This window comes from Perissodus microlepis, chromosome 16 (assembly GCF_051167445.1).
Source record: "Perissodus microlepis isolate ML-2025 ecotype Zambia chromosome 16, ASM5116744v1, whole genome shotgun sequence".
Lineage (NCBI taxonomy): Eukaryota > Metazoa > Chordata > Actinopteri > Cichliformes > Cichlidae > Perissodus > Perissodus microlepis.
Window position 1 is genome coordinate 30,414,215 of NC_140476.1, and position 27,970 is coordinate 30,442,184.

At 42.6% G+C, this 27,970-nt stretch overlaps 1 protein-coding gene across 6 annotated transcripts in view; it reads left to right on the forward strand.

Annotated features, from left to right (window-relative positions):
• Positions 1–27,970, forward strand: part of sema5ba (sema domain, seven thrombospondin repeats (type 1 and type 1-like), transmembrane domain (TM) and short cytoplasmic domain, (semaphorin) 5Ba) — a 182,961-nt gene that overhangs the window by 112,914 nt on the left and 42,077 nt on the right. For 5 of the 6 annotated variants that reach the window (XR_014797180.1, XM_084908224.1, XM_084908221.1 and 2 more), the window contains 7 exons: positions 2,637–2,699; positions 3,484–3,582; positions 3,689–3,902; positions 9,798–10,083; positions 21,741–21,876; positions 23,746–23,953; positions 24,033–24,240. Coding sequence is in view for 5 of the 6 variants with exons in the window: in XM_084908224.1 (XP_084764350.1) it covers positions 2,637–2,699; positions 3,484–3,582; positions 3,689–3,902; positions 9,798–10,083; positions 21,741–21,876; positions 23,746–23,953; positions 24,033–24,240 (1,214 nt within the window). In the remaining variant the exon portion in view is untranslated. The remainder of the gene's footprint in view (positions 1–2,636; positions 2,700–3,483; positions 3,583–3,688; positions 3,903–9,797; positions 10,084–21,740; positions 21,877–23,745; positions 23,954–24,032; positions 24,241–27,970) is intronic. The other variant, XM_084908223.1, reaches the window with a different exon arrangement.

Genomic DNA, 27,970 nt, shown 5'->3' on the forward strand with positions numbered 1-27,970 from the left:
TGTGGATTCATGGATTTTTTTTTTCACATTCTGTCTCTCACAGTTGGTGTGTACCTCTGGTGCAAATTACTGACCTCTGTCATCATTTTAAGTGGGGGAACTTGCACAATCGGTGGCTGACTAAATACTTTTTTGCCCCACTGTATATATTTGTTGGGAGATCTTTTGATGATCATATGGAGACCTGCTGTGGCTGTCTAGTTGTTAGTCCTCTTTTTTTAATAGTTCATGTTGGTCAGATTGGGGTTCCACTGTTAGCATAATGTTTATCAAAGCATCAGATTTATTACTTGTAGTAACAGATCTGAGTTTAGTTTCATCAGTGGACAGATGGAGATGTTCCAAGTATGGCATCAACATGTCAAACATTTTTTCTCTTCAGCTGGCAACAGAGTAGCGAGAGCAGGAACACCACAGTTTACTCTTAACGTGTGCGTGTTGTCTTTCTGCATCCATCCCTCGAGGCGTGTTTCCCATTTGATTCAGCTCCTCACCCCAACCGTCAAACTGAAACGATCTACCACTGTCCTCACAATGGCCCAGGGGTTAAATCACTATTACCTTAAGCTGTATTAGAAGAACGACAGTAAAAGTCAGCCTCGCACACAAAAGCAGTCCCCATTTCCCGACTCTTTATGCCTCCAGATGTCTACAGTGGAATTAAATTGTGCAAACTTAACATGACATTTAAAGCACAGTGTGTAACATCAACTCGACACAGTTGTTTATAAAGCTGCTGTGGTGAATGTGTTCGTCGCATTTAAGTCTGGTATGATCTCTAACAATGCTTGGGATCCTGTAGCTAACTTTGTCTGCGGTTGCAGCGCTGCGCAGGTAGCATAGAGCATATTAGCCGTGTGCTGCCGAGGCTAATGAGCAACATTCACGTCCGGCACAGTAAACAAATACTCACTGATGGGTGTGAATCTGTACAACAGGAAACATCTTTACTTTAATGTATGTCGCTAACAAAGACAGTATTGACTAGCAGGGGTTTAAGCTGCATCCAAAAGAATCAAAAATGACATTTAAAATAATTAAGAACTGTTTGCCTGCAGTGTCTTGGCAGCAGAAACTGTTCTGCCAGAGTAATAAAAAAAACAATCACACAGTTGTGAATTGTCTATGAATATAAGCTGAGAATAAAAGCAAGAAAAGAAATCCCAAGATAATGTGCAGATGTTTGAGCAGCTCGTTAGGCCGCGGATTGCGCTGTTCAGTGTGGCGTTTTCACTCATTAGCAAGAATTTATGCAGAGGCTAATCATCCAAAATCATGAACTTCCATCCCTTAAAGCATAGTTGATAAACTCCATGATCTGTGAAATAAGAGATCTATTTATATACTCTACATTTTGTCCCCAGAATGGTTTTGGCAGTTCTCTTAAGTTCTGATTAAATGTCCTTAGAATGTTTTATTTCCTTTTAAATTATTTCTGAGCTACACTCTTTGCAGTGAGGATCTGAAAAAAAAATAAAAATCATTAAGTCAAAACTTTATTCTCCCAGCAGAGCGTTTTACAGAGTCTTAGGGCTATACAGTTTTAGGTCTCTGCCACTGAGATTTAATTTAAGCAAAATGAAGATCAAGAAAATAAAATAAATGGCGTCACCTGAGGACAAATTTACACATAAAGAAGTTTTAGTTAAGAGGAGCTTCACAATAAATCAAAGTTTTTGCCTTTTTAACTCTTGGAGTTTGTTCGAGTTCTCCATCTGGCGAATGAAATTGTGACCCAGTTTAATGCTGACTCTTGTTTGGCCTCAGTTGGCAGGCTTCGCTGAATGTTGGGTCACAACTTCGTCCCACTGGCCAGTTTTCCTGGCAATCCCCCAACATGTAGATAATTATCAATTCTGCGTGACATTAATCCTTTAGGGAGGGAAGGAAATAAAGAGAATAAGAAAGAGATGAATTGTTGTTATATAATGGCAGACTTTTTTACATTTAGTTAACCTCCTCCTTGGGCAGGGAGATCAGAGAAGAGGAGGAGATTGGGAGGAGGATGAGTAAAATGAGGCCAGTGACACATAACGGGGGGTCCTCTGGCACCTGCTCATAAACCGTACAGTTAATGCCAAGAAAGGGACATCTCTCAACCCCTCTAAACAAGAGCCAGAGCAGCTCCGGTGGCCAAGGCAGACTGTGTGTATGCTCATGCATTAGTGTGTTTGCAGTGCAGTCGCGCAGCGCTGCTGTACTGCATCCATAATTAAGCCCAAGACATACCCATCAACAGGAATATAATTGGGCAGTGGGAGGGTGGAGGTGGTGGAGTGGAGGTGAGTGCTGCAAACTTTCAGAGAGAGAAGAAAGGATAAGAAGGAGAGAGCGAGAGAGAGAGAGAAAGCCATTTACATGCTAATGCTGTCCTCAGCCCTTCAAATGCCTCGTTGCGTGCTTTGCCCGCTACCCTCGAATAAGCTCCGGGCTGCCAAGCCAGTCGCCATGTTTACACAATAAACAAACAGCAATGAGGTTAAAGTCTTTTCATGCATCTTTTTGAGCGTGCCTACAGTATTAGCAACAGTGTGCTGTTGCGTAACTGTTGTAAGCGTCTGAAGGACTCAGCTGACTGATTTTCGGCCTCTTTTGTCATCACCGGACTTTTTTTTCTTCTTGTTTTTGTTTCCTAGGCGACAGAATGGGCACCGGACGAGGAGACCAGGGGGTCCTGTCAGAGCAAAGGCAAAACAGAGGTAACCTCCATCACGCCCCCAATTACAACACTTCATGTCAGCACTGCCTGGCTTACAGAGAGGCCATTTTGATATCTTCTGGCTGTCGTGGCGAGGTCCTTGTGGGCCTCATGGGAGGGCTCTGTGCATAGCAGCTATTTCAGACCCTTCAATCAAGTGTTGTTTTTCTTGCAGTGAAGAGAGAGGGCAAAAGGGAAGGGAAAGAAAATGTGCACAAGAGAGTCTTGGGTGAGACTCTCAAAAGGACTTCCTCTCAAATATATCTGATAACAATTGGTGCGATCAGTATTCCTGCTTCAATGATTTTTGTAAGAACTAATTGCACCACTGTTTTGTTTTGGGGTTTTTTCCTCTCACAGTGTCTATACAGTGAAGACTGATACCAAATATACAACAGGCTATCATTTTTCTTCAAAACCTGCATCACCGCAATTACCTCAGTCCTTAGCCGCAAAGACCAATAAATCCATTCTCAGCCTTTGTTAAAGCAGATTTGATTCTTTTTATTAAAACACATTCTTGACTTACTGTAGAGCCTATGTCAGTGTCGCAGACAGGCTTCCATTTAGTTACAAACGAGTATTCATATTTCTGAACAATAGACTCACAAGAGCAAAAGCTGCACACTGAATTGCTTTGCTTTGATTGCATGCCAAGCCGGTACCCAAAGACTTGGTCCATTGTTCTTTTCAGCAACACGTCCAAGAGTATTTAGCTAACCACCTCAGCTTTTGCTCTACTTCAACTTTTCCAAAGTGTTCTCCCCCTTCCTTCTTCTCTGCAGACCGAATGTCAGAACTACGTCAGAGTCCTGCTGGTGAACAAGACGGAGGTCATAACGTGCGGAACCAATGCTTTCCAGCCGCGTTGTATCGCCAGAGAGGTAGTTATGTGTGTGTCCGGCTGTGCGGGTTTTGTCGAAACGCAATGAAAAGGCTGCAGATTTAACGCACCGCCCGTCTCGCTCCGTCTCTGTGCCCTGCATTCAGGTGGGCAACTTGAGCAGCGTGCTGGAGAGTGTGAACGGCGTGGCCCGCTGCCCGTACGACCCTCGTCACAACTCCACGGCGGTGGTGACAGAGAGCGGAGAGCTGTATGCCGCCACTGTTATCGATTTCTCCGGCCGTGACCCCGTCATATACCGGAGCTTGGGCGGCATGCCACCACTCCGGACTGCCCAGTACAACTCCAAATGGCTGAATGGTACAGAATCACTGCACGCTCACACTGACGTCCTATTTGAGTGTCATTTATTTAAGTGTGTCTTTTTTTTAACTGTGCTTCAGATAATGAGTATTTTCATCACCAATTAAATTCTAGTCAATTACTTTGCTACTCAGTATTTTGTGAAATATGGCCAACAGAAATTCCCAAAAGGAGGAGGCGTTATTCAATTCTGTGACATAAATGTTGAATGAAAAAGCAGAGACGTGCAGAAAATGCTTATGCTGCAGAGCTGCGAGCTTGTGTTACTGGTGCTCTTGGGTTCATTTTAGAGCTTTTAAATCATCCAATTTCAGGGGTGTGAGTTACAGGTTTGCTTGTGTTCGACTGAGTAAATGTTTCATTATATTTTTCTGTCAGAGTCCAGAAATCTAATCAAATAAAACTAGTAATCTGATCAGTAATCTGACCTGTTGAACCTGAGATAATCCACAGGGTTATACTGTGTCAAATAGAAAATACCTGCTGCTGTTTCTTTAAACATTTCCCAGGTCCTGTCTTGAGCGGCAGATGGGCCAAGTCTGCACTTTTGCTTCCAACACAATTCCCTCCTATGTTAGAGCCAAGATAGATCAATCCGGCATGCTTTTTTTTCAAAGGTCTACAAAGACGGCTGTGATTGAAGTACTGTGTAGAACACAGAGTTACAGGTTAGGCATAGGAATTGGTGGGATTTACAGAATGGCGGGGAACATGAAATACTGTCGGTCCTTCTGGTGCTGGTGTCAGTAATCTCCCAGCTGCTGACACTGTGCCTTTTTTCCCTCTACTGTAAACATTAAAACACATTCTGACTCAAGCAGAAATGTAGCAGGACCGTCCACTGAAAAGCGCTGTCATCGAGTTTCTTTGATATGCAGTAGCACTGAGATAACTGAATGTGTTATATAGAGAACATGTGCGATTCTGGAAGTAAAGGTCAGATTCATTTTCAGTCTCACAGACAATGTCAGATGACTAACAGTTCTTTCAAAGCCTGGATGTATATAAAACTCTCTCCTGGTTTAATTATCTGTATAAAATACGAGCAGCCGTGTCAGAAAACGTCTTTCTTAATGTAATGAGGGCAGTGACTAATGACTATTTTCATTACTGCTTGATTCCACCCTCTTATTTTCTCAGTTTATCCACTGAACATTTGGCCTATTAAATGTCAGACAGATCACCAAATTCCCAAACGGTGAATCTGTTTCGTGGAGTCAGAATAGCTTGTTTTGTCTGCTGGCCGGTGACGTGAAAGAGAGAAACGCAGCCAATCCATCATTTAGAGCTGATGGCGACTGATTGTCTTTCACTGTTAAAAAATTGTTAGTGTAAACTGTATTTCTTGCTGTAAGAATAGGAAAATGCTGTGCAACTAAAAGGTGGGTGAGTCTGATGGTGTGAGTGTGTGGTAGTGATAGCAGACAGATGAGAGAGTTGCAGGTCCAGGAAGAGGATGAGGATGAGAGGGAAGCGGGAAAGATTGAGGACTGAGGAGTCAGTGAGCGGTGTAATTATTCCTCACAGCAGGGAGAGGGTGAAATTACAACACACAGCATGCTTCGCCCCATCCCGGGGACTCCGCCTGTGTGTGCATGCAAGTGTGGGCTTGAACATGCATGTATGTATTTAGACTGTGTGCAAGCTCCACATGCTTCCACGTGTGCTTTATTAACACACACACGCACAGGAAGAAAGCCTGTTGAAGGGAAGTGAGCATCAAAAAAAAAGAAAAGATTGAGTGCACATCAGCATAATCACAGCTGGCTGCACGCACAGTGAAGCACACATGTCGCCCTCCACTCCGCGGGTCGAAGCCTGCTTTGCTTCATGGCTGATTCTATGAGTGTTATGGAGTTGTGTTCCCCGGTGAATTTGGGGTGTGAATGAAAATCTCATTTCCAGCTCTGAGCCTCTCCAGTTCAGCAGAACCAAAGGCGGGGAGGGGGTCCTGGATCTAATCAGTCTCTTCTCTTATTGGATTGGTTGCCTGCCAGGTGCTGACCAACTGTTTCCCATCATGCATCTGAATGTCACAAGGAGCTACATGCACAGAGTCTCCTGAGGAAAAAGTCTTAAGAATATGCCTGCGTGCTTCTCTCGGTTTCCTCACAGGTCTCATTGGTAGCCACATGTTTATTTATGTTTTTGCTATTAGCCTTCGACCTCCTCTCAGCTCTCGGAAAAATGTTTCTCGGCAGATATTAAAAGAAACCAAAACATAAAAAGTTGTAATCTCTCATGCTTATGCATTCAGCTACAAGTGATGCTTCAACCTAATGTGAAGCTCTTTCATTGATATAATTTGCGCTGGCAAAATACTGTTTCTTTTGCAGAACATTAAATACTGCAGAGATCATTTTATTTATTAAGTGATAGTAAAAATCTTAATGACACTACAAATGCAAAGCAAATACTGAGCATGTCTCCAACTTTCTTTTTAAATCTGCTCCTGGCAAGAAGAGTATAGCATTAGTTCAGGTAGAGCAGTGTATTAGCCAGTTGGCATGAACTGCTTCTTTCATGCTTCCCTTTGAGTGGCTCAATCCTCAGCTGCTCATCTGCCAACTGACTTGTAACATCTAATCATATTCATAGACGCACACAAAGAACTTCATAGCCAGACTTATATTACTCTGCTGATACCTCTCCAATGCTCCAGCCGCTGCTCTTGGACAATACTGTGGGCCTTGCAGAGCTTTATTCTTTGCACAGTAGGATTCTTGTTGCTACAGTTAGAGCCCCCTTAAAGCATTTTATTGCTGTTATGCAATCATTTCTTTATAAATCATGAATTTTTTCCACAACTTTGTCAGACTATAATAAAATTAAGAGTTAAAGTGGATCCATTATAGTCATTTCCAGCTCCATATTTTTATCATGAGACTGTACTAGATAACATTTTCATAACTCGGTTCACAATAATTATTATGTATCTTATACTGGACCTTAGTGCAGCCCCTCATTTCAACCTCTGTTTGAAACAAGCTGTTTTAGCACCCTTCTCACATCCTTTAACCCAGCTTTTTTCTTATTGGCTGCTCTTCACAAACAGAAGGATTGAATGGCAGGTGGGTGGAGCTTCTGTGCTCACATCCAGAGCAGGTTGTTTTCAGAATCCAAAGTAAGGATGAGTATAACTCTACTTTAGGTTTGAGCTCAGGATGAACCACAAACTCTATATTTCCTTCATCCAAACCAAATATTCCAGTAACCTAAAGCTGCATACACACATACTCACCCTCGGTCTGTGTGCTGTGTGTGCGCTCTTACTTTGTTTGCAAAGGAAAAAAAGGTTGGAAGTATAATCCTCAAGGACATATGTTTCCTCCAAATCTTATCTGGCAAAACAAATTAGTTTAGTACAAAACAGGTTTTTACAGGAGATATATTCAGACATCTTTTGCCCACTCTTTTAGCAGATAAGCCAGCTGAAAAGTGAGACATATCAAAAAGCCACAAAACGAACAGTTCTGTGTAAAAATGAAAACAGAGATAGGAATCTAACCTGCTTACAAAAGAGCTCGTCTGTCCCGTTGATGTAATTAAACTACCCGACATCACCTGTCCCACCTGTGTTTAGCAGAGCATCTTTGCATTCCTGCAGCATCCCTTTGCTTGAATAATAAATAGCCGTGCACTTTCAGCAGTGATTGTGTTTGATCTAAGGCATCACGTGACGTTACTGGAGGCAGCTTTACTCCAGCACCCAACCAGCCTGCCAGATTGAACAATCTGTTTATCACTTAGCAGGGTACAGAGGGAAAAAAACAAAACTCTGTTCATCACATTTTGCACCCACGCAGCTTCAGTAATATTATGCAGAATCTGTCAGCTCCACCTGCCCTTTGCCTGACACACGTACAGTGCGCATAAACACAGGTACAGTATGTAAACACAGAACGACTCAAGCACACCGAATACACACACTTATCCCTTACATTAGCTCACCAGCTTTCACATAACAGTTCCTTAGCTTTAAAGGGAAAGTAGCACTAACACATGATGGTTTTGCAGTGTCAGTCACCCTGCAGGCATGGCAACTCTCACTTGTTCATCAGCACGCCTGTTTGCACCAATTAACAGTCTAAATGGGGGATCGGAGTTCATTACAGAGATCTTGACAAAGGTTTGACAAATCTTTTTGCCACTGCTGTAAACACTGTGATTACCTTTGAGTTTCATGTATAATAAAAATGCTAATAACAAGCGCTCTGTTTCTTTAATAGCATTCGTACTCGCCTTCAATTTGAAATACCAGCTGAGGATGAACTGATAAGAATCACAAGTTAATTTAATTTAACTCGATAAGTCGATTAGATCACCTGCTAAATTAGCCACCGCTGCTTTCCTCACATTCTCGCAGAGTAATTATGGCGGTCGGGGAGCGAGGTCTTTGGCACTCGCTGCCCCTTTAATAAAACTTGATTACAGCGTTGAAAAGTTGGGATCCCTCCTCCTGCTGATTGTGTCTTTCTTCTTTTGATACCACGGGAGCTTTGGTTTGTGCTCGGCCCAAACTGCCAGTTATTTTCATCACAGATGCTGTCGCTGTGTGTGGAGAAGCGGATTAGTTTTCTCCCTGCTTTGTGTAAAAATTACAATCTCTAAAAAGACTCGGTAGGCTCTGATGCACATTCCAACACGGCTGTTAACAGGTCATGTCCATCCTGTTTGTGCATGTGGAAGCCTGTGTGTGTGTGTTTGTAATCGCAGTATCTGCCTTTTACATTTTCATTATGTGTGTGCATGTGTCTGTGCAAATTAAGGTGATATTCTTCCATTCATGTTTTTGCCCGTGTGAGTGTGCATGTGCCCGGATGTGCTATAAGTGACACTAAATGGGTCCCAAGGGAAAACAGCAGCAGAAGCAGTGTGTTTGATCATTTCTGCACATGAGCAGTGCTTATCTGAAAGAAGAAGAAAACACAGCGGTAGAAAACAAATCTTCAGCGTGATGCTCGGTGTCAAAACAGCAGTGTGGGTGTTGAGCAGGAAGTGTCGCAACAATTTAATCCTCTCATGAAAAACAAGACGTCTTCTACTTAGTGATCGTTAACAACCTCAGCTTTTTATTAACACTTATGAATGTTTTTCTGCAAAACCCTCAAAATACACTCATCACCTGTAAAAACAGGTCATTTCAATTATATGCAATACTAAAAACAATTTTTTAGGTTTATTTTTATGCTACAAACTAGGATTGTAAAGTTTAGCGTTTCATTAAAAGTATCACACAAGAAACTACACTTGATGTGTCTGCACATGTCTACATAAAGCCAAGACTGTCACCACGAGAAGATGCTGCAACAAAAAGAAAGTGAGTTTTCAAACGAGCCTGTCCTGTTAGATTTCTGCCAAACACAAATGTACAAGTCGAAGCGCCCTTTTCCCCCTGACAACAGACAGCAGTAAATTAGTGTTTGGTGATGAGCCATTCGTGTCTAAAGAGTGACAGTAACGTCCCTCTTGTTCTGTGCCGTTTACCTGATAACCCACCGAGCAGAGAGGCCCATTAATCATTTTCTATGTGTCCCCACCCGCACCCCCCACTTTTCCCAGGCAATAAAAACAGCGCAGACATGTAGTTAAACAGAAATCGCTCCATGGATTTACCATCAAAATATCAGACAGATTTATTAGTAACCGTTTTTTATCTGCTTCCTATCCCTCTCTGCGGCTTCTCCTCATTTACACATTTGACATTTAGGCTCCTTTTCCAGACCATCTCAAACTGGGACGGCAGTGGCAGGAATTCAAATTTGTGCTCGCATTCGGTAATAAGGAGCAAAAGGGTCAAAGCAAACAGCATCTACAAGATAAATGCTGCAAATATTTCTGTGCTGCAGGAGTAAATGTAATGATCCCCTCTCCCCTTCTTCCCCCCCATAGAGCCCCACTTTATCTCGGCCTACGACGTCGGCCTCTTCACCTTCTTCTTCCTGAGGGAGAATGCAGTGGAGCATGACTGCGGCAAGACGGTGTATTCCCGCGTGGCGAGGGTCTGCAAGAACGACATCGGCGGGCGATTTCTCTTGGAGGACACTTGGACCACGTTCATGAAGGCAAGGCTCAACTGCTCTCGCTCTGGGGAGATCCCCTTCTACTACAACGAGCTGCAGAGCACCTTCTACCTGCCCGAGCAAGACCTTATCTACGGCATCTTCACAACCAACGTGTGAGTGAGCTCGAGCGCGCACACGCCCACCGCCCGCCCTGTTTGACACACACGATTTGTTTGGCTTTTTTGATGCAGTCGTAGGCATTTCTAGTCTGAGCGCTGACGCCGAGAGAAAACCCGTGGCACGCGGCCATTTCATCACGGCTCTGTGTTTGAGGTAAAGCAGTGATGCTTGCAGACGTTTAGGGCGCTGAGTGCTGCACCTGCTGAATGCGGTGCCGCTCTCTAATAAAGTTCAACCACCTGCCTTTTGTTTACACACTTTGCACTCCACTTTTATTCCAATTTATTCGCGACCGAACTGTGAAGTGCTTTTTTCGTTGCCGCATAATTGAGGAAAATAGGCTGAAATAAGTCGAGGACGAAACTTTCAAACTTATTTTGATGTACAGAAGTTTCAATTGGGTGTCTTTGCTTTGTTTTCAGTATATGATGTCTACAGTCTGTGAACACACGTGGAGAAAATGTCATCCTGGGGGGGGAAAACAGGTTTTACTTTAGACAAGGTTTCCATGTTTTTAGATCTAGTATTTAACCACATTACATAACAGTTTATCTTTAAAAGCAGGCAAAAGAAATTAGTCGTTTCAAAGAGCTCTTGTGCAATCTTGATTTCCCTCCCCAAGCAATATATTATTAGCTTTATTATCAGTGTTCACATTTTTTTAAACACCCCAAGTTAACAGCCCACCAAAGAGTCTGTTCTTTCAAAAAAATGCACATTAATGGCAGAGAAAATACTTTTCTGGCATTTACTATCTAAATCAATTCAGCCTGTGCACATGATGAAAACAAATGTGGGTATGAGCCTGCTGCTCAGCCGGTGTTTGCAGGTGGATTACTAAAGGAGCGTAAAATCTGAAAAAGACACAAAATAACCCAAAAGACACACAGAATGACCACAGGTTCATTGAAAGGGATCGTGAGTATGTCTGCGACCCAGGGCTCATTTCATCAGCATTTGTCTCTTATGTATCTAGTGTGACAGCATCAATATTCCTCTTTGTATCATAAAGCATAAAATTACTGTAATGCAACACTTACCCATGCATTCCTCCTCAATGTTGCCCTCGCTGTTGAATAGAAAGGATGAACAACCCCACCAAAACAAGCTGCAGCTGTGCTGAAGAGCCCTTTCAACAGCAACAAGAATATTAATAAGGGAACACTGGCGCACACACCGTAGCACTTGAACTTCTCCTCATTCAGGCCTCAGATTTCATCACTTCATAAGGTTTGTTACTGCAACATTTTCCTGCCTGTATAGAGAGACAATTTTCCAAAGTTTGAGCCACCCCGCTGCTGCTAATGATCAGTGCGGATGCACACAGCTCTCTGCCGAGCTGGATACACAGATTGACTCACACTCTCTCTGGTGCGTTTGATTGCTCCAGGTGGGGGTGTAACACACTTCATTACAGAGAGGAAACACCGAGAACAAAAGTGTGTACATTGGAGATTATTTTGCGGCTTTCATGTTTAGTAAAAGTGTAATTGTGTCACACTCTGCTCTAATTAGAGGGTGGCAGCAAGCGCACAGCAGCTTGGTCACTCTGTTTAACACAGTAGTCCAAGAAAAGATGTCAAGGAGACATGTACATCAATATAAATTATAGCTTGGGCCTTTTTTATGTCTGCAATCCTTTAATGTGTGTTGCAGATGTGGCTCAAGTGGTAGAGTGGGGCATCTACCAATCGAAAGGTCAGTGGCTCCGTCTCAGGCTCCTCCAGTCCAGCTGTCGAAATATCCCTGGGCACGATACTGAACCCCAAATTGCCCCTAATGCATCCATCGGAATATGAGTGTCTGTATGGATGTTAGATTAAAAGTGCTCTGTGTGTTTGTGTGTGTGAGATTCAGAGACTTAAAGTAAGTGCTTTAAGTGCTCAAATTGAGTTGAAGGGTGCCAAATAAGTACCATTCCATTTATCTGTGACTGTATTTATTTTGAAGTGTATTTAAACAGCATGTATCTCTCTCTGCACCTAGGTTCTGCAAATTATCTCAGCACATTCATACCCTTCAATGAATTTTGACTTTTCCTTTTAAGACTTCCCTCGGGACAAATTCTGAACCTCGCATGAGATTGAGTAACTAAACACACTGAAGAATAAAGGATGAATCAAAACTAAAAACCAAGACAACGCTTTCTTTCTCACTTGTGAGAAAACACTACATATACATCTACCGTTGAGTCATGAAATGCTGTTTTCCACAGTGACAAGGAAGTATAGAGCAGATGCCAAGGATTTTGCGTACATAACCTTTCTTTTTAAATTTGGAAAGTCGAATCTGAAGCCACCCAGTCCACCACTTGAGTCAGTCATGTGAAACTATTAAGACTTGGCGATAAACCTTGCAAGCGTGGCAAAACAATCTCTTGAACTGTACATGCACTTTGTGCCTGCGTGCGTGTAAGGTGTGCCTTTGTGTGTGTGAGGAGCCATGGCTGATGCTATTCAGATGTATTCTGAGTACTGTCAGGGGAGAAGTTGAATCCTGCCTCTCACCTTCTGCTCTCTCACCTGTTAAGCCGCCGGCAGTTGACACTGCATTGCTGCTTCCCATCAGCCTGCAGCCATTTTTGGTGATAGATGGGAAGAGCGTGAGAGAGCAGGAAATGGCCGAGAGACAAAAGAAATGAAAAGCCAGGGGGATAAAGAAAGAGAGGAGGAGATAGAGAAATGAGAAGAGGTAATGAGAAAAATCATTAAGCTCCAAGCTTTTGTCTTTCTCCCATTGTCTCCTCCTTCAATTCTGAAGCAACTTGCCGGTCCACCCTCCAAAACTGCTTCGCTCTTTGGGGCTGGATATGTTAATGCAATCACCACAAACACTGTCTCCATCTGTCTGGCCTAAATTGAGCAGACTCACAGCTGCTCCCAGGAGTTTGGGGCTGTAAAACAAAACAGGAAGAGCTGGAACGGAGCACTTATACCCTCTGTCTGCCTGGGCCGGCTCTCGGTACTATAAATCCACCTCCTCCCTCTCTTTGTGACCGTCTTGGTTTATCCCTTGGTCAGTTGTTTGGTTTTTACACTTTAGGTTGATGTTTGGCAGACAAAACCTACAATTTTGGTTGTCGGTGAAGTTGTTCATCAAGAAATAACAGTCACAAAGTTTTGTTCTCGCAAAATTCAAAGGCGCTGCTTTGTGAAATGAGCATTTTGAAGACTTCTCTCAATTTTTCTAGATCAAACGATTAAAAAAGGGAGGCGCTGATTTTTGTATTACACTGCAAAGAATGCTGCTGTGTGTAAACGGATTTAAAACATCATGGTTTTCATCCCTGTTACTCAATCTCTACACAGCCCACTAAGCAAAAGCAGCTCCCTAACAGAGCATCAGCAACCTCTTTGATCCTCCCCCCTTTTGTCTGTGCATTCAGGGACAGTGCTGAGTGTGGGTATCCTACGTTTTGGGCAGTAAAGTACATTTCCCCTCATGATTTTATGCATACAGAGTGACAAAAATGGGATTTGTTAAGTAGCTTACATGGACAGTTGTATGCTTTAAACAGAAATGTGTGTTTTTTGCTGCGGTGCATGTTCATACCACAGGGAGAGCGTTCTGGTAGAGCATTCAGTCTGCACAGAGCCTTTTAGTTTGGACGCTTCCTTCCTCATCTGCTCTTTGCAGCTTGATGAGCTCCCTTCAGAAGCAGACACAGCACAGCTTTTTAGCAATGCTTCCAAAATGCCTTCAGCAGCCACAGTTAGTGAGACAGTTGCACACTACAACTCCTGTGCTGACACATGTTTAAGCCTCATTGCAGTTTCCAACTGGAAGCCAAAGTAAACTTGTATGTTAGACCAGCGGTCCCCAACCTTTTTTGCGCCACGGACCGGTTTATGCCCGACAATATTTTCATGGACCGGCCTTTAAGGTGTCGCGGATAAATACAACAAAATAAAACTAGTACCGGTACCGAAAAAAAGAAAATTTATTCATAACACACGTGAAAAGACCCAGGAAAACCGAGTAAACGATAAAAACGATAACAAAATAACGCTGAAAACCGATAAAAACCCTGAAAACTATACATTTCACACCTGAGCCTCAACTCTCGCGGCCCGGTACCAAACGACTCACGGACCGGTACCGGTCCGAGGCCCGGGGGTTGGGGACCGCTGTGTTAGACTAATGATATTTCCAGTTTATTGTTTTTTTCTGATTTTGATTGGTTTGTAAAACCGGTGATGATTGAGCCATGACTTCACATCAGGTAATTAGAGAAAAAAACAAGGGAAAAAAAAAGCCGCCACCGTCCAACAGAGCGCGTCAAGCTGTGAGGAAGGTTTTAGCATTCCATCAGAATAAGGACACTTAAGTCCTAAGAGCACAGCCAGGTCTTTTAATTAACTCAGGTTCCTTATTGGCAAGGTCCTTCTGCGCAGTGATTCTCCTGCTGAGGTGTCTAACCTGCCATTACTAACTAATTATGAGCCTCCTTATCTATTTCTAGGTGACTTCACTGACCCCCTCCACTTCTCCCGTTCTTGGAGGGATCTCATATTGGAGAGGTTAGCAGAGGGATATGGAGTACTGCAACAAATGGCCCATTAATTGATTAGTGTGTAATTTGTATAAGTGATTTATCTATTAAGTAACTTATGAGGCAAAAGTGCAGAACATTTGATGTCTTCAGCTTCCTAAATGAAATGATCTGCTGTATATCTCTCTAAACTCTGTGCATTTGGGTTTTAGATCAGTGGAAAGAACAAAATTAATCATTGCACTGATGCCCGACTTCCACTGTTCACACGGTGGATATTTTTTCAGTCTTTTGAAAAATGGACTAATCTGAGCTTTTAGGCAGGATTAAGTGTTATCTTTGCATGCAACTAATGTGAATGGAATTGATGTAGAGATTTCTTTAGGTCTAGATTGTACTACAGACAAGCAAGTTCACGCTACAGTGTCCAGACTGCCTCGTTCTAAGGCATGGTAAAGATTTAGCAGAGCGATGAGTTTTTTTTGGGGAAGTTATATAAATTGTTGGACACGTATCCTTCGAATTTGACAGTGGAAAGCGGTGCAAATAGATCTTTAACTCCTACTTGTAACTTCCACAAATACTAATTTCATTAGAGGATAAATGATCTCTAGCTTCAGCCCCAATACTTACTTGGCGCGTCATACTTTTAGTGCAAGTCACACTCACTGAGACATACCCCTGACTTACTCACAGAACACCTAGGGACCCTGAGAGCCCTCCTATCCTTGGAAAATATGTGACTGACTCCAAGCCAGATCAGATTTGACGTGTACGATAAATGATATTCTGGGCAGCCGAGTGAGGCAAGCCACATAACTACCATATTTCTGATTTTACACAATGTTCTCTTCCCGTCATATCACTGACATCCAATCTACCTTGAAATGAACTGGGAGCCCATCTTGAAGACTGGGCCTGATCTGAATACAGCTTCACGGACTCTTCTGCTTCTGTAATTCCACTATTTATGTTACAGCTTTTATTAACATTTTCTTTACTTTCTCTAACTTTTTGACCTATTTGATTCACCATGTAGCAAAAATAGGTCACATTTTTAAGAGATGAAACCCCCCACCGAGGTTCAATTGTGTGTCAGATTGTCGTCGCTGGGATTTTTTTTTTGTGATGTCTCCAATCTAACACCTGGATTTTTGTGCAGCCTATTGAACTTGTGGCATTGCTTTATTGTTTAGTGTAGGTGTTGCTGACTCAGTCTGCCTCTGAATGTGACTGTTTCGGGGCAAAGCTGTTGCTTTTGCTGGCGTATTGTTGTGAAGTATAAAAATATGTATGGATAATCCTGGCAGCCTCTGTTCAATTTCTGGTCCCTGCAGCCATGTAGCAGTGCTGAGTGGGCCCTTTTCCTTTTTTGCTGCGATGCAGGTATTCGACGAGGTTGAAACATTGGCCTTAATGTGGTTTGAGCTGTACCCTTCCTCACACAAAACGAGGTTAGGTGCATTAGCTAAAAAGCTGGGGATTCTGATGTATGTTAGCGCTGCACGTGCATTTTGCTTGTCAAATCTTTTTTTTTTTTTTTTTAATGCACCAAGTTAAAAACAGACTCACTAGGGACACAGTTCGACCAATCAGGTGATGCTACCAGGAAAAAAATGTTTAGTAAGAAAAAGGAAGCTCACAAACAAAACGAACGTGCAGCAGCAGCTGTGCCACCTCCAAACTAAAAAGATAAGATTATCAGGTGAGATGCATATAAGCCTCTAGTGTTTACCAGACAGACTCTCTGGTGTTCTGATCTTTGCTGATTGTGGTTTGCAGGGAGCCATGAAACCAGGCAGAGCGAGGAGTTCATTACTTTCCTTACACCTTTTTTCTTTTTTTTCTTTTTTTTGAGCTGATCTTGGAAAAGTGCCACGACATCTGCAGAATTAAGTTTTCAGTTCCTTCAGTTTTACTTGAAAGATAAAGCCTTCGTTTTTGCTATGTCTTTCTTATTGGCAGCAAGTCTTGAGAAGGCATGACAACTGGCAATGTGTTAATATAGTTTCCTTTTTAATTTCCTTAAACAGCTGGCCCTGCAGTTTTTTTTAGCCTGCTTAAACTGCAGTAAACAGAGGAGTTGTTGGACTATTTTCAGCAGTGCATTAATTCACATTGGGTGATATAATGAGTATCTCTGGCAGCACGACCATGTATAGGGGCCTGGAGTTAAACTTAACTGCAGTGTGTTTATTGCAATAAAGACATCTTTTTGTGATCTGAATCTTGTGGTTTTACCAAGCTTTGGATCCACATACAGTCCATGCCAAGTCATTGTGATGTTAACAAACCGGTGTGACATGGCGTGTTATCCTGTTGATAGCAGCCATCAGGAGATGAATACACTGTTTTCAGTATATTTTTCTGTGTTTGTTGTAATGAGTTGTTATTTGACTGACTGTTTGAGGCAGTCTGGCCATTCTCCTCTGACTTCTGTAATCAAAAAGGGATCTGAGACATCCAGCGCACTGGATATTTTCTCTTTTCCCATCTAATTCTCTTTAAAGCTTGAAGATGGTTGTCTAAGAAAACCCCTTGAGATCAGCAGTTTCTGAAACAACCATGCCATGTTCAAAGTCTCCTAAATCACCTCTCTTCCGCATTCGGATGCATGATTTGAACTTTATAGGTTGTGTTGATCGTGTCTACATGCCTTAAACATGTTAATACCATGTGACTGGTTGATTAGATATTTATGTTAACAGGTGTACCTAATAAAATGCTCTGTGATAGTAAAATATCAGCAAATTGAGTCATTATGTAAAATAGCAATAACTCAGTATTAAAAAATTAAAGAACTTAACCTTTTAAACATTTTATACAGATACGTTGTGTCATTATCATTACTGGTGCACTTATGAATTAGCAGTACTTTGATGCTGCACCAAGAGATGACTCATTTTAGCTGCAGATAAAAACAGGCAGCTTAACCCTCTCAGGCTCAAATTAAGTTTTTGTTGCTAATGCACAAAAGAGTACCTGCAGTGGTACTTCTGAGTAAAAAAAACCTCATAAAATATGTATGTGGGGTAATCAGGTTGTTCGCTTTTAACTGTTGCAAATCTGCAACGCCTGCCTTGAGAGGGTTAATAAAAACAGAAATATATAGTACGACTGTAAAAATACAGCACTGCAAAATCAGCGCCAAGTAGCTACAAAACATGTTATATATTGGTTTGGAGAGTGTTCAATAATCAGTGGATATGGAGGAAATGCATATCTAACAGAGAAAGAGAGAGTAAGAGTCACAGGCAGAGCCTCGTCACCCTGATCTTTCTTATTCTGCCTTCTCTGTCGAACTCCTTCCCTTTCTGATGCTCTGCAAAAAGCCACACACCTGCAGGGGTGCACAGTAAAAACCATACAATGAAAAATCCAGAGAAACACATATCGTGTGTAGCATTAAATTAAATTGGTTCAAACTGGAGTAAAGAAATCGGACAGAGAGTGATGGACATGAATACATTCTGTAAAATAAGACAGGGAATTAAAGGGACAACCTGTGACAGGATGAGGCTGCTGGAATGAGATGAATCGCTTGAAGAAGTAACTTCACTCATATTAACAGTAATCATCGTGGTGCCGGGACTCGGAGAGTGGCAAAGCAGCGGCGGCAAACAGCATAGCAGATGTCAAACAGCTTTTCAATCACTTTCCCGGGCTTTTAAGCAGGCTCAAAACATATGGGTTGCATCCATTAGTGCAATAGGCTGCAGTCTTTTCACTGCACCCTTTTGCTCTGCTCTCTTGGCATTACGTGCCGCGACGCGCTGTCAAAGCAGACCTCTCAAATAACCTGGACGATGTCAGGCTTTCTGTGACCGAATGCAGCTTTAATGCAAGCTGTAGCTACGGTACGACCACAGAGCCACAGTTTAACTTCCTATTATGTCAAACTGTGTAGTTGTGCCTGTGTGAATGTGCAAACTGTTGTGGCTATATCCCTCAGTGATTGCAGCGCATTTGCCTGTGGTTTCCTCCAGTTGGGGTTTGGTTACTGCTGGCTCACCACAGCGGCTCACTCTGCTTTACACATTTTTCTCTCTGCCTCCCTGCCACTCTTTTCTCCACCAGAGCCATTGGAAAAGAAAAAAGGAAAAAAAAACCCCAGAAAAAGTCCTTTACTAAAGTGTGCAGGCTGTTTTCCTCAATGGCCTTTGAGTCAGTCAATGAGCCACCTGTTTGGCTTCCCCCGATGTTTAGTCAGAACTCATTTGGAGCTGCACAGCACTTTGCTTCCCTGCGGTAATGACAGAACGCATTAGTTATTTCACTGCCCTGAACTGGACCACTGAGAAAGTAGTATTCAACACAAAAATCAACAGAAGAAACCAGCACTCTCCCAGGAGACCTTAGAAACAACTCTGAGGTAAGAATGGTAACTTAATAAAAAAACCAAAAACAATGGTTGCAACAGATTGTGACATTTTGTCTTTCTAGTCATATACAAAAAACTGATCACTTTGAGTCTATAGTTTGATGTTCAAAGTTATTTAACTAAGAATAAGAATGGCCTGTACTTGTATAGCGCTTTACTTAGTCCCTGTGGACCCCAAAGTGCTTTACACTACATTCAGTCATCCACCCATTCACACACACATTCACACACTGGTGATGGCAGCTACATTGTAGCCACAGCTGCCCTGGGGCGCACTGACAGAGGCGAGGCTGCCGGACACTGGTGCCACCGGGCCCTCTGACCACCACCAGTAGGCAACAAGTGAAGTGTCTTGCCCGAGAACACAACGACCGAGACTGTCGGAGCCGGGGCTCGAACCGGCAACCTTCCGATTACAAGACAAACTGCTAACTCTTGAGCCACGATCGCCGCAAAATTAGGTAAAGTGGAGCTTTAAAGATGAATCTTAATTACACTAATCAGGCATACCATTATAAGCACTGGGGCTGCATGGCAACAGACCAGTCAGAGTGCCCCATCCTGACCCCTGTCCACTGCCGAAAGTACCAATAATGGTCACGTGAGTGTCAGAACTGGACTACGGAGCACTGGGAGAAGGTGGCCTCGTCCGATGAATCATGTTTTCTTTGATGACCTGGGAACACCTGACACCAGGATGCACTACGGCGAGCCAGTAGTGGCTAGGTGATACTTTGGGCAATATTCTGCAGGGAAACCTTTGGTCTGGAAATCTATCTGGATGTTACTTTGATACGTACCACCTGCCTAAGCATTGTAACAGACCATGAAATAGTATTCCCTGATGGTTGCGGCCCCTTTTAGCAGGATGATGCATCCTACCACAAAGCAAAAAATGCTTCAGGAACGGCACCTTACAAGACTTAAGGCAGCGGTCCCCAACCTTTTTTGCGCCACGGACCGGTTTATGCCCGACAATATTTTCACGGACCGGCCTTTAAGGTGTTGCGGATAAATACAACAAAATAAAACTAGTACCGGTACCGAAAAAAAGAAGATTTATTCATAACACACGTGAAAAGACCCAGGAAAACCGAGTTAACGATAAAAACGATAACAAAATAACGCTCAAAACCGATAAAAACCCTGAAAACCATACATTTCACACCCGAGCCTCAACTCTCGCGGCCCGGTACCAAATGACTCACGGACCAGTACCGGTCCGTGGCCCGGGGGTTAGGGACCGCTGACTTAAGGGATCCGTTGCTAACATGGTGCCAGGCACCTCAGCACAGCTTCAGGGGTTTAGTGGAGTCCATGTCTCGATGGGTCAGGGATGTCTAAGCAGTAAAAGGGGGACCAAAACAGTATTTGGCAGGTGGTCAGAATACTGTGGAAAAGGAAACTGATGAAAACTAATTCAGCATGACTGTTCATAGGGTAGCTTTGCCAAAATGGAATTAAATGTAGTGAAAATAGACAAACAATAGGATTGACAAGATCCACAAATAATGTCATTCTACCCCTCATGTATCTAAAACACCCAAATCTTACCTAATAGATATTTGCCCCATAAAAACCTGAACCTGGTCGAAAGAGACCAGACATTTGACCTTATAAAAAGTGTCCTAGCACATTTTTCACCCAGCAGCACACCTCATTACTGTAGCTGTAACTTCAGTAATTGCAAATAAATTCTCCAATATGGCTTGTCTAGCTAAGAGATGGATAAATATGTCATGTGTCAGGAAAAGAACAAGAAAGAAAAAGAAAAATGAACAAGTAACCATTTACCAAACCCCAGTGATACGGCTTTTCCCGCAACCAGCAGTCTTCAATGACTCATACTTCACACAAGGAGCCAAAACAAACTCGGGAACCCTGCCATTTTAAAAGTATTCCTTTCTCTGTAGGCTGATGGAGTGTGCACGCAGACGTCATTACAGCCACATTTTTCACTCCTCAAAAGTCCACAATGGGCCCGCTAATGGCTTGCATCTTAGTTACATTGCGTTCGCTAAACCTCAGCTGAAAATTTTAAAGGCTCTCTGCTAATGTTTGTGTTGCTAATACAAAGTCTTGTGTGTAGATTCGGTGCAAGTCTCTTTCACTCTGTGGCTGTTGCCTTTTCTCTCACTCTCTCCCAATCTCTTTCCCCTTTAATGGTATCACTTACTATCTTCTAACTGGTAGTTTATCAGCAAAAGCTATGTCAAGGCAGCAGGCTGTTCACTGTGCTGTAGAAAGTTTGTATGTTACTGGATGTACTGTATAAGAAGGAGGAGGAAGCAGTCAGCAGTAGCAAGTTGTTAAGAAACTCATTACCCTGCAGCACAATATTAGTAAAGAGCATCACGATAATACCTTTGCTGGCATTGCTTGTTTGGCCAGGGTTTACTCTCGTGTGTGTGTGTGTGTGTGTGTGTGTGTGCACATAATCTGTGGAGCTGCCTCCCATATCCTCAGCTTAATACTGTCCCCATTCACTGCTCAGCACTGATAGCATAGCTTAGCCTGCAGCCAAAGCAAGCTAGACATGGAGCGCCTGTTTATTGTGGGTATAAATGATAGGACTTCCATTAAGAGGATGGAACTCTTAGCAGAATAGCTTTATTGCACAGCTGGACATTGTCGATTTCTGATATGCCTTCATTTGCTGCCAACATTTTAAGCGGTTATGAATATTATTGTTGAAATAATATTTGTATTTTTACCTTCTTTTCCCTCCCCCACCCTCTTCCTCCTGTCTTCTCCTCCCTGTTTCTCTCTCTATAAAGCAACAGTATTGCAGCATCTGCAGTGTGTGCCTTCAACTTGAGCGCCATCACCCAGGCCTTCAACGGGCCTTTCCGCACCCAGGAGAATCCTCGTTCCACTTGGCTTCCCACGCCCAACCCCATCCACAATTTCCAGGTTAGTTTAACCACACACCTCCTCACTGAGACCACTGTTTAAAAGTTAAATCAGTCAGTTACCTTTTTAAACTGTGAAAGAGGAAACTGTAATTAGAGCTCCAGTTCACGGATACCAGTTTGCAGAAATTAAGCCATTTCAATCAGACACCAGACAGCTACCATTCAACCAGCATGGTTATCATTGATTTAATTCAATTCAGTTTTATTTATATAGCGCCAAATCACAACAACTGCTTATACTGTAAGGTAAAACCATACAATAATATAGAGACACCCCCAACAATCAGATGCCTCCCTATGAACAAGCACCTGGCAACAGTGGGAAGAAAAAACTCCCTTTTATCAGGAAGAAACCTCTGACAGAACCAGGCTCAGGGAGGGGCGGCCATCTGCCGCGACTGGTTAGGGATGGAGTGTGGGAGACAGGACAAAGACACACTGTGGACAAGAGCCTGAGATAAATAATAACTAATGAAAATAAAATGAGGTGAGTGTAGAAGAAACACTCAGAAATGCGCATCATGGGAATCTCTCAGCAGCATAGGCTAAGGGAGGGTTCAGGGTCGTCACCTGATCCGGCCCTAACTATATGCTTTATCAAAAGCAAAGTTTTAAACCTAATCTTGATAGTAGAGAGAGTGTTTGTCTCCTGAATCCAAATTGGCAGTTAATTTTACAAGAGGGAGGTCTGAAAGCAGAAGCCGCTGTCTTCCATTTTACTTTTAAATACATAAGGAACCACAAGTAAACCTGCAATCTGAGAGCAAAGTGCTCTGTTGGGGTGATATGGTACTATGAGGTCTTTAAGATAAGATTATGCCTGATTATTAAAGACCTTGTATGAGAGAAGGATTTCTAAAGCTGGGGCAAGCCTCAAGTGGCCATTTGACAAAGTGCAGTTTTTGGCACTTCCAGTTCCTATTCTTAGCACACTGATTAAGATAAAGAGTTACCCTGCTGTCCTTCCATCTTTTCCAATTTGTAATCTTGTGATTGCAAAATACTGTGAAAACAAAAAAGTTCAGTATCTTGCTTTTTCTTTCATTCATGCAACATTTTGACAAAAGCTTCGAAACCCTAAAAGAACATTTGCCAATTTTCTCAGTTGCTGCACTCTGCTGCATAAAGATGACTCAATTCATCTTAAATCAAAATGAAAGTCATCTTCAGTTGTAAGAAATACATATCCTTTCCTTCAGTTATTGGCTTCAGGCTGTAACACTGTGACATTTTTAGTCGGAAAAATGGATCCTTAATCTAGGATTTCACACCATTTGGTGTGTAGAGCTTGCTGCTGGTGCTGCACAGCATGGCTGCAGTCTCCAATTCTCCAAGTTAGCAGCTGAAGGCAAGAAGTAGATTTTAACCAATTAGATACTGCGATTACCACAAAAGCACATATTGATAATCACCCGTCAGTCCGTCATTGTCGTTCACCAAAAAAAATAGAATCAGCAAACAAATCAGCCTCTCATTTCAAATCCCAGAGAATGAGCAGAAGTTGTAATCCACAGCTAATCTCTGCAGCACAAACAAAGCTTTTCAGAACACTGTCATTTCATACTTTCTCTTCTCAAGTGCCTCATTAAGCTGCTGCGCTGTTAGTGTGTTCACATAACATTCCATTCAAAAGTTGCAATTACTCAGACTTCATAGATTTAGGAATTGAAACAATCTCGCCAGACGAGGCGTATTGATTCGGTAGGTGTAAAGAAGAGTGTGTGGCATGCTCTGTTTGTTTTTTCGTGCTTTTGTCCATGCCTCTCTCCCTGCCTTTTAGATTTTCTTATATGCATTTTGCATTTTCACATCTTCCTCTTACTTTATACCCTTTTGTCCAAATTCCAACATTGCCTTTCTTTTGCAGTGCGGTACTATAGATGACAAGGGTCTGAATCAGGGCTTGACAGAGCGCAGTCTGCAGGACGCCCAGCGGCTTTACCTCATGAACGATGTTGTCCAGCCGGAGTCTATTGATCCGCTGGTCATGCAGGATGACGTTCGCTTCTCAAACCTAGTCGTGGACATTGTTCAGGGCATGGACACCCTCTTCCATGTTATGTACATCAGCACAGGTTAGTAGTGAAAGAGGAAAACCAAAACTTTAAGATTGAGGAAGTAGGTTCCTTGCTTTATTTTGTCTGTCTCTTTTAGAGTACGGCACCATCCTGAAGGCACTGGCTACCCCCAACAAGAACCTGCAAGGCTGTTACCTGGAGGAGATGGAGCTCTTCCCATCAGGTGTTCGAGAACCAATCCTGAGCCTGCAGATCCTGCATAGTGACAGGTCACTCTTTGTTGGACTCAACAACAGAGTCCTGAAGATCCCGCTGGAGAGATGCTCCACCTACAAAACGGAGACGTAAGTACAGCATGCTTGTAAAAGCTCACTCATCCAGGATGGCTTTGTTTTAAATGACAGCATGTGTAAAGAATCTTGCGCGGCTGACGTCAGTGGGGTGAGGGGATTTTGGATGTCGATTTGCAGATGACTTCAGAGGCATTTGGCTGAGTCTGTTCTCTGCAGCACAAAACAAGTCCATCTGAATTAAAACGTTACAGCTCTGCATGCTTTTGTAACTGTAACATTGTAGCAGTAAAAATAACGGTGTTGCTTTGTCACATAGTTTGGCATTTCCTTCATTAGAACATCAAAAATAAACACAAAGTTCTTTTTTTTTTTTTTTAATCTATGAATGGGCTGCAGAGAGAGACTCAGCCCATTTTTAGATAAAATACCACACTGTGTGCTCCTTTTTGATGTTTTGATCTCACGAGCTTAGATGTGACAACTGTGTGTATATCAGGGGTGTCCAACTCCACTCCTCGAGAGCTACCGTCCTACAGCTTTTAGACAAATCCTTGTTCCAACCTACCTGAATCAAATGAATGGCCAAACTTGATGGCATGTTGAAGACGTAATCCAACCATTTGGTTCAGCTGTGTTGGAGTAGGGATGCATCTAAAAGCTGCAGGACAGTAGCTCTCAAGGACTGGAGTTGGACACCCCTGGTGTCAGATCTTCAAAGATTTTTTTTCCTCGTTCAACCACTGGACTGCTGCTCAGGATTACTCTGCTCAGTGCTGCCACCTGTGACTGAAGGTCATATTACATTCTAAGCTTTCTTAATTATTATCATAGTATCAATTTACACCTTTGATAAGTAGATACTTTGAAGATACTCTCATTTGGGGCTGCCAACAAGGGTTGCTGTTAAATTGATTACAACATTCTGGCATCGGAACATCTCTGATTCAGTCCTTGCAGGAATCTTTGTTAAAAGCGTTCCTCTTCTCATTGTTTTAGATTTACATTTTTTTTGCTCTGTTTTCTAAAACTCCAACTATAAAAATAATGCAAATAACAAGCTAAAAGATAGCACACCTTATTTTTCTTAAAGCTGTTATGCCTTATACATCGGGTATATATTTAATTTCTAATTTTAAGCTTTTTGGCAGTGGATTCATTTTAACTTGCTTGGTCCCCTATTGAAGACAATTATCTGTCCTCAGCTAGGATTAATGTCTGGAAGGCCTTGCCTATAATCATTAAAGTCCTTATGGAACTAGATGAATGAATGGGGTGGTATCTGCTAGCTGGTGGAAATTAATTTGTTGTGGTTTTTCTTCTTCTTCTTTTTTTTGCAGTAAGGAAGTTGTGCATAATACAGAGACAGGCACTGTTCTGCCTTTTGTTTGTGTCTGAATCAGAGGATAAATAAAAAGTTATGTGTGAAGCGACCTCATACGCTGCCAGAGAAGTTTTTCTACAGGCATGCCTTTGCGTGACAGAGGTACAAAGACTCAGAGAGAGAGGGAGGGGGGCTTTCCTCTCCCATCTCCAGCTCCAGTGTTATTCATGTGAAAGTCTCCGTGGTGGGTGAGGGGAGCTGTTTGTCGAGGCTTCTGCATCTGATCATCGCCACCTCCGTCCTTCAAAGTCAATTTCATTTTAGAATACAAATAGCTCGATGCTTTTTTTCCTGCTCTGTGTGTGTGTGTGTGTGTGTGTGTGTGTGTGTGTGTGGCAGTCTCCACGGTGTGATATATGCGTGGGTTGGTGGTGGACACTTTCTAATATGCATGCTGCATGATGAGTCAGCTCATTGTTTCTACTAAAAATCCAAACTCCTAGACACACCGGAGCAGACACTCACACACACCAGGAAAAGGTGACGATTGTGTTTAATAAGACGTGGGTGGATGAGATTTGCAAGATGAGAATCAGGCACAAAAGAGGAACAGGAAGAAAGAGATCGAAAAGGCGAGTAAAATAACCTATTTAAGACACACAAAGGTGAAACGATAAGAAGAGTGGGCTCCAAGGGCATAAGAGGAAGGGGGAAGGCAGGGAGGTTGGGAAGAGGGCCGCATTTAATCTAGTTTGTGATATTCTGCTCACCCCTGCACTTCATACGTACTATCTTTCACATTGCTCTGCAGCCAAAGGCAAAACGAGCTGGAGAATACAACAGTTTTGAACCTGTCGGTTGGGGTGACACCTGAGCTCATTTAGTTGGACTTAAGTGACCAGAAAAATATAGATGTGTGATATTGAGTTAGGAGATTGTGGGGGAAAAGAGAAATGGCCAGGTAGTGAGAATTCATGCATGTGAATAGGCCTGCAGCTTATATTTTCATTAAGTCCTGATCTGATCCGATTACTCAGATATGCCAATTAAACTTTCCAGAGTCAAAGTTGGGTTTTCACATCTTGTATTTTCTTTTTTTTTTTTTTAGTCTCATGCTCAAATCAGAAGTTGTTCACCAAAGAAACCCTGTTTTCTTTTACACATACGGCACACGGAGGCTTAAACAGGTTTTCAGTTGTGTTACACAAGCATATTGTCAAGCTATTCTCAAATGTATTGTTCAGAGTAAATACACTGTGGGAAAAAAAAGGAATGGCCTGTGAAACTGCCAGTGGCACTGCTTAATCAGCAAGACTAGTGCTTGTTGCTGCGTATTTAAAGCTGAACCAGATAAAATTCACAGCACATCATATCGCTCAAATATACTCTGGAGAGCTTAACTGGACAGGTTACAGAGCTGGAAAGCTGCTCTAACGTACGGAAAATGCAAAGCTGAAATCTAGTTGCTGACAGTCACACTTTGTGTATAAAGTTCTCATCTGTTATCATTAATTGAGAACATGTATCATATATAGAACTTATAAGAAATTACATAAATTTTAAAAAACACACATTTCAGTGTGTACTACCTCTTTGATTGTCCACAGTTGTGTACAAAACGGACTGGATCAGAGGTCAGGCCTGTTTGTTCTTTCACTATGTCTTCCTGAGTATCGCTCTGGGTACACACTGTTAGCACTGCATGAAAAAGGTCCACCTGCCCTTTTGCTCTTTCCTCCTCTGAGTTAGCGCCCAATCATTGTACTGTTGTCTGAATGAGTCGAGTGAATTTCCCTCCCGTGCTGTGTGCAGCCATCCTATTCCCATGCAGCCATATATTCATTCACACCCCGGTAACAACTGAATAATCTGATATGGTTATATCAGCGAACAGCGGCCCATTAGCAGGCACACTATTATGACACATAAACAAACACTGAAGCAGGTGAGACATGATAATTATTATTATCAGCTTTGTTAGAAACTAGGTAACTGTTTAATGGACAGACTGAATAGCTGTGATGCCGAGATCCTTCATTTAAGGTTAGTTTTATCATTTCTGTAGCCACGTGGGTCCCACGGGCTCTAAGTGATGCAAAGTTTGCTATCAGAGGGGGAATGCGAAGGTCTGTAGGGATGTCTGTGTGTCCTCCAGTTTGTTTGGAGTGCCTCTATAGAGTAACGCAGAATTCTGAACACAGAATTTGAACAGAGTTTGAGAAACTCTCCATCACGACCCACATGTAAAATTCACCTTAAAGTGGTTTTTGAGTACAGTGGTACAGCGGTTAGCCCTGTTGCCTCATGGCAAGAAGGTCCTGGGCTTCCTGTGTAGAGTTTGCATCTTCTTTTTCTGTGTTTGTAGGAGTCCTCTCCACATAATCCTGATCTCGCAGTCCAAGGACATGCGGTTAGTGGGGTTAGCTTAATTGGTGATCGTGTTAGCACTGTGACCTCTCG